The 7,172-nt window shown below is 34.7% G+C and overlaps 1 protein-coding gene, 1 long non-coding RNA gene and 1 pseudogene across 4 annotated transcripts; all 3 read left to right on the top strand.

Annotated features, from left to right (window-relative positions):
• The first annotated feature begins 938 nt into the window (after nt 1-938).
• Nucleotides 939-2,233, top strand: LOC106299705 (annotated as a pseudogene).
• A 1,027-nt stretch (nt 2,234-3,260) lies between these two features.
• On the top strand, nt 3,261-4,918 carry LOC106298678. Of its 3 annotated transcripts, none has more exons than XR_001261530.1 (6): nt 3,261-3,517; nt 3,600-3,683; nt 3,938-4,025; nt 4,156-4,359; nt 4,435-4,481; nt 4,566-4,918. It is a non-coding gene; the product is annotated as an uncharacterized LOC106298678 (long non-coding RNA). The 3 variants fall into 3 exon arrangements; XR_001261531.1 differs by having other exon boundaries at nt 3,913-4,025; XR_001261529.1 differs by having other exon boundaries at nt 3,600-4,025.
• An 870-nt stretch (nt 4,919-5,788) lies between these two features.
• LOC106299807 (putative BTB/POZ domain-containing protein At2g40440) lies at nt 5,789-6,524 on the top strand. The gene is made up of 2 exons (XM_013735819.1): nt 5,789-5,929; nt 6,012-6,524. The coding sequence occupies exons 1-2, from the start codon at nt 5,789-5,791 to the stop codon at nt 6,468-6,470; spliced, it is 600 nt and encodes a 199-aa protein (XP_013591273.1). The 3' UTR covers nt 6,471-6,524.
• Nucleotides 6,525-7,172: the final 648 nt, after the last annotated feature.

Here is a 7,172-nt window from a genome sequence, read left to right as displayed (position 1 = left end):
AAATACCGTTCCTTCTATATACTGTCCACATGGTACTTAACAGTATAAGTATGTTCTCTAAATAAAATATCAACTTTACTTTATGTTTAAATTTCAAGTAAATTAATTTTGTTACGACTATCAGTTTTTTATTCTATTTTTAATTTATTGAATCGATTAGTCACAACCATTTATGCTATTTTACTCTGAACTAATCAACTTCAAAACAAAGTAATACCTTATAGTCGCTAACTACTATCAAATAGATCAGAAAAATATATCATTCTCTTTCAACATATTTTTATTTTCATATTTTTGAACATATTCTATTTACTAAGATCATAAAATAAATTGTAAATTCATGTAAGAATTAAACATATGAACCCGGTGCATAGCGCCTAAATACCACTAGTATATATAATTATATACGGAAGGGGCGACGTGCTTGCACTACACATATTTGCTGTTGAATCGTTGGAAAGTCATTTCCTTTTTCCCAACTTCCAAGTCTTTTAACTTTTGGAGCTATCATATCCCAAATCTCCACATTCTTATTTCCTTTCTAATCAATTCTTCATTAATTAACTCATCATCGATCATGTACATATGAAGCATATCCAGCATACAAATAAACTAATTAATAGTTTTATTATCCATTATAAAATCCATTGAAGTTTCCAAGTTCCAACTAGACTGCTCCCCATAATAACGTTTTTTCGTGAATTAATCATTTGATCTCTCGTCGTTGTATTTGTTAAATTATGCTCAACAACTCTTTACGTAAACAATCACGGAGTTGGTTATAAATGAAATTTGTATATAAAATGTTTCAAGAACGTAACCATCTCTAACCAACTCTTGAATAATAATTTAACAACTTGAGTTCGAAGCAAGAAACTGCTCGTCCATCATCTTCCTTTGTCGACCTTCTTCAAATCCTCAACTTTACTCCAAAAATCTGCAAGATAGAGAAAAACAAAACAAAAACTACAAAACCAAGAAAATGGATTGTTCAATTTGCACCACAAAGCCATCTATTTTACGACCACCGAGGAACACGATATGCGGATCATGCTATGAAGGTGCTCGAACCACTATCGCACTGCTCAAGAAGCTTGAGGGCTCAAAAGAAGATCATGAAAAATTGACCGTTAAGTCCGCCGTCAACAATGGCTCCTCTCTTTCTTCTTCTCCTTTGTTTTCTCGTGAGGTACTCCATTATGTATTCTCACTTAGGTTTTCAATAAGCTGTCAAAGTTTTTATATATCAATTAGATTACATGAATTTTTATTATATTCCAGTCGCAACCATTTGAGAAGGTGATCAAATGGATGGAAAATATGAAAGAAACTGAAGACAAGCAGAAGAAGAGAATAGTCTTCGTGAGCAGCTTTGTTTTGGGATTCAAAGAAGGCTTCATGCTGATATTCTTTTATACCCCGGCGATGATGGACCTCCAATCCATGCACATAGAGCTTTGTTGGTAATTTTAATGATCTTTTTCGGGGTTTATGGTTATTTTCTACATTTATATGTGTTATCCCTTCCATTCACATGAAACCACAATTTATAGAGTTTTTATAAAAACAAATTACTTATCGTTGTATGTGGTTGTTTTAATTTTTTTTTTTAAATCTATATAGGATTTTCTTAATATGAAATATTCATAAAAGAAGAATAAAATAGATTCTTAATATAGGATTTTTAACATAAAATAACGCAACCGTTCAAAGTTGTTTTTTTCAATCGAGACTTAATTATTCTATAACTCTATATATGATAATATTTTGTGCTTTATAGGCTTCAAAATCTGTTCAAGAACATTCTAGATTCAGACAAGTACAAAACCGCTCCAGAATACGCCATAACGCTCCAAGAACTAAACTCAGAGGAACTTCAAGCTCTCTTGTAGTTTCTATACACCGGCACATTGGCTTCAGACAAGTTGGAGAAACATGTATATGCCTTGTTTGTTGCAGCTGATAAGTACATGATTCATTACTTGCAAGAGTTCTGCGAGAAACATATGCTTAGTTCCTTGAAAACCTCTATAGTGTTCTTGACGTTCTTGATGTCTCGGATCTTGGTTCGAGCAAGAGGCTGAAGGAAGCTGCTATAGGGTTTGTGGTACAGAACATGGACGACATCATTGTCTTGGACAAGTACGAAGCTTTTTCTCAGAAAAATCAACATTTATGCGTTCAAATTACTAGGGCGTTCTTGACGGAAACAAGAAGCAAGAGACGTGACTAGATTAGTGAGATAGAAAATTTTAGTGTATTTTTTTTTGTATATTTTGGTTGTACCATGAGGAATGTGACCTTGGCCTTAAGGCATATGATGCATCTTTCACAAAATTGTTCCACATCTCTTTTCAAATGTGACCAAAAGAAGTGCTCGGCCACTATGCATATATAGTGTCAGTGATTCTTAAGTTTTAAGTTGCAGACTTTACGGTTCATAACTTTTTCGAATTAAATGAATTTACTACTTGCCGTCGGTGTACATATTTCACGTTCATATTACATGGACTATGTGTAAGAGCACCATTAAAGCTAGGCCTGGGCATAAAATCCATAATCCGAAATCCGAACCGAAAAACCCGATCCGTATCCGGTCCAAAATGTAAAAAATATCCGAATGGATCTTGTAAGGTGGTACAAAACATATTCGAACCCGAAGTATTATTAACCGAACCAGAACGGGTAACCCGAAAAACCGAAAAAATCAAAAAATCCGAAAAGATATCCGAAGAAACCGTTCCGAATGTTCAAACTAATATACAATATAATTATATGAAACATGAATATATACTTCAAATATTCAATTTCATATTTATTTTGATATGGTATCTAACAATAAGTATTTAAAATTTAAATAACTACTTTAAATACTTAATTATATATACATAAGTATATATTTCTTATGTTTTGCTTTTAAATTTTAGATTTTATTTTGGTACATCCGAACCGATCCGATATAACCCGAATCCGAATGATATATGATTACTTTATGGGTTCTATGATGTGATACAAAACCGACCCGAACCCGATGTGTTATATCCGAACCCGACCCGTACTTGTAAATTTACTAGAATGAGACCTGTGAGGGGTTATAAAAAAGAACCGAAATCCGAAAAACCCGATCCGAACGCTAACGGGTACCCGAATGCCGGTTGCTTAGGTGGGTTTTTAATGTTTTTAGAATTAAAAAAAAAAAAATTATGCATTAAGAGAAGGAACGTCTCTTAATCAAGGGTCAGTCTCTTATGAGACACGTGTCCATCATTCGTCGCGTCTCTTTCTCTCTCACGGAATCAATCTGCGTTGCTCTTGCTCTCCATGACGGACCAGAAAAGGAGAGACAGGAAGAGTCAGATCTCTATCTTCTTCTTCTTCTTCTTCCACCATTCTTTCTTTCGGGAAACTGAGTTTTAGTCACAAACGGCTATGGGATTGATTCGATTGGAGTCGTCTCTCTCGTTGAGGCTTTGGTTAACGAAGGTCTCTACAGTGTCCATGTCTGTGCTCCTCAAACGTGAGGAAGAATTGGTTATGATTTTGTTCATTTTTTCTTGTTAAAGTTTCCAACTTTTGGTGACCCAATTAGAATGTTGCAGGGATAAATCATTCTATGACTCCTGGAGAAACCATTGCTGCGAGCTCCATTAGTATCAAAGGTGCTAAAGCCTTTGAAGTTTCAGGTATGCTGATTTTGATTGAGTGTTTGTTACTACAGTTGTTATTAAGGGTTTGATTAACATATCTATATGAAAGTTGGAGTCTTTGTTGAAATTGATTCTCGAGTTGTTCAAAAGCTGTATGCTTTTCGCTAGTTTAGGGGAATTTGTTTCTTTCACAACATCTTGACAAATTAACATGTCTGTCTGTTTGAAAAGAAAGTATTGATGGTCTTTTGATTAATTGGTTAAGTGATCCGTCTTGTGTGCTCCAATAGAGGAATCTGTGGTTGCGACTGAGTCGCTTACGAGAGAGGATCTCATTGCTTATTTTGCCTCTGGTTGCAAACCAAAGCAAAAATGGAGGTACTGTTTTGTTAAATGTCTTTGTATGTGTTCGTGTGCTACCTTGTTTTTTTGTTTTTAAGCTCATACAGATTGCTTTGTGTGTTGGACCATTATACCATGAAGCTAACTTGACGTTTTGAGTTTGCAGGATAGGTACAGAACATGAGAAGTTTGGTTTTGAGGTTAATACTTTGCGCATCAAATAGCCGAGCTGTTTAACCTTCTTTAATCGTGGTCTGTGGATAAGCGAAAGAACAATCACTTCTCTGCTGAGAAAAAAAGAGAAAATGCATCAAAGAGCAGCGGAGTCTCTGGAACAATCACTTCTCTGCTGATATTCTACTCCACCAGGGTAAGCTCTGATGGTAGCCACCAGTCTTTACTTGTGAACTTGTGTGCTAAGCTTGTTCCTTTTGTTTTTACACAGATTCTACCAGCATCAAGGTAAAGCATCTCAAGCATGACAAAGAAACGGTACTTGACTCCGTTTCAATGTGTCTCTCTTGAGACTTGCTTTAGTTATGACTTATGAGAGATTTTGTGTTTTTTTGGTTCCAGATGGATGCTAAGAACAAACTGACTTGTGAAGAACCAGAAGAGATACCATCTCCCAAGTTGACTGATTGGCTGAAGAGCTCAACAACTCCATGGCGCTCCCCAATTCCGCCTGGCTTTATGATGATGATGATGCCTTCCACACCTCTGGCTTGGCGGTTCGGTTCAGCTGAGTTCACTCTCAAAGAAGACCTCTTCTGAATGTCTGCTTCTTATATCGTCTCTTAAATTTTTTTCAGATGAAGTAGTAGTAGTAGTAGTAGGTAGCGACTCTATTTTGTTCACATCATTTTATACTAGTGTCCATCACTCTGTAACTGATAGATAAATCTGAACAAAAGAAGTTTGCTTAGAAATACCACTTATCATCACGAAAATTGAAAATCTGAACATTGAATCAAGCAAGAATCAAATATTTCACTCGTATTGTGAGCCATTATTTGAGACGTTCTTGTTTGTTTGTACCCTTCCATTGTCTAACACTTTGGTGGACACATAAGAGAAAAAGGTCAAAGTTTTGTCCTCATTTTTTTTTAGTTTATACTCCTCTATACATATATTTTTTTCTCAAAAAAAACATTATTTTAAATAAACTCGATTTATCGTCAATATAATGGGTATTCGAACTAGAATTCGTGATGGACAAATGCATCAACAACTGAAAGTTGATTTGATTGAATATATATAGTGTAAATTTGGACGTGACGAATATAAAAATTGAGCTCAGATGCTTCTTTCAAATTATTTTCCTTTTTTTGCTAATCTTTGTTTTTATGTTTTTTTTAAAAAAATTATGTTTAAAATGTTATCTTTTATAATATTTATTTAATAAATAAATTTTAGCTTTAATTAAACAATGTTAAATTTTTTATTTTTTTTTAAGAACCCCTAAATAAGAAACTCCTATTGGAACACAAAAATGTTGGTGTCTCTTAACTAAATCTCTTAAGTACCATTTAATTCTAAAAAATCATTAAGAAATCAGAGTGGATTTTTAGGTTAATGATGCTCTAATAAAAGCCCACTATAGTAAAACAACATAATTTAATCCTATTTCGTTTCTGTAAGGGATTAGCATTCCTAGTTAGGAATGGCAAACTGTCTCTATTTATATATACGGTGATCTACTCGAGCTTTCTTTGATCATACTTTTGCCTAACTAAATTTAAACCTATTTGTTTTATTCTCTCTCAATCGTCTGCTTGTTTTCTTAATAAACTAAAGGTATGGCCGATCATCAAAGGAACATGGATCTTTTCCATGATGGTCTAGCGAAGATCTTTAAAGAACAATGGCACCCCGATGTACTGTGTTTAGCTGGCGAGGATGATCACGAAGATCCTATCCCCGCCAATAAAGTTATTTTGGTATGTAACTTTCAATTATTAGTGTTGCATGCAAAAAACGTCGCCCAATTTTATGGCTAACTGATTTAGTGATATATCCTAGGGAGCAAGATCAGACGAACTCAGAGAGCTTTTTGATGGTGATGGTAAAGAGAAGGAGACGATCATTCTCTACGGAATGAACCATGAAGCGCTAGAGGTTTTTATCGAGTTCATGTACGTTGGAAACTCCATACAGTACTCCGAGAAGTTGAAGAAGCATGCAAGGTCGTTATATTTTGCAGCTAATTTGTACAGCATCCCCTTATTACGAGATCTATGTAGGTACCAACTTATGTCTTCACTTAACATTGGGAATGCTCTTGATATTTTTGAAATCTCGAAAGACGATCCTCGTGAGAAAACCCTCCACGATGAAGCTCGGTGTTATGTCATACGTCACATGAAGGAGATTGCTTTTACTAGAGAGTTTAATTCGTTCGTGAAGAGAAACACAAGTTTAACCGTGGAGCTAATTAGGGTTCTTGCAATAAGAGGGGATAGAACATACCCCAAAAGATAAGAATAAGATTTTACTGGTCCGCTACGTATAATTTACTCGTCCAGAGCTTTAATGAGGGCCGTTTGCTACCTTTGAAAGTTTCAGTCAAAAAACTTTTTTTTGTTAATTTTTTTTTAATGCTCAATATATGAATGCAAAACTTAGGAGATGTTTACTGGTTCTAATCTCATTTTCACCAGTATTTATAGCTGGAGTTCTTCTATAATAAAACATTAATTTATTTTACATTATAAAATATTAAATAGATAATTTAACGACCAATAATTTATATCTTATGAGAATTCATCTAACGATTTTATTTGCATTCACTACAAGAAAACATGAGATTAACGACGGCGGTATTCCTTGTGAGTTCGTCGTAAAAGAGGCTTTACGAGGAATTAGCGAGGAAGCACGTTTCGTCGTTACTCGTTCGTCCTAACGCATATTTTCTCGCCAATTTAGGAAAACATTTCGTCGTAAATACGAAGTATATCATTTCGTCGTAAAGACCACGTAAACATTCCACGTAAGGAGGTCGTTATATTTCCTCGTAAATACCTCGAAAGGAGTTCCTCATAAATTACACGTAAATATTTCGAAAGTATTTCCTCGTAAAATTCACGTAAATACCTCGAAAGTATTTCCTCGTAAAATACTCATTTAACCTTCCTCGTCATTTCCTCGTAAACTTTCCACGTAAATAAGTCGTAATTTAGCTAC

This window comes from Brassica oleracea, chromosome C6 (genome assembly GCF_000695525.1).
Source record: "Brassica oleracea var. oleracea cultivar TO1000 chromosome C6, BOL, whole genome shotgun sequence".
Classification (NCBI taxonomy): Eukaryota; Viridiplantae; Streptophyta; class Magnoliopsida; order Brassicales; family Brassicaceae; genus Brassica; species Brassica oleracea.
Note: the sequence above shows the minus strand (reverse complement) of the source record. Positions and strands in the feature narration are given on the sequence as shown.

What these genes read in the sequence shown, in the direction of transcription:
- LOC106299807 (XM_013735819.1), top strand. Translation starts at nt 5,789, where the DNA reads ATGGCCGATCATCAAAGGAACATGGATCTTTTCCATGATGGTCTAGCG. An exon ending in CCGCCAATAAAGTTATTTTG is followed by an intron (nt 5,930 to 6,011) that starts GTATGTAACTTT and finishes GATATATCCTAG; the next exon opens with GGAGCAAGATCAGACGAACT.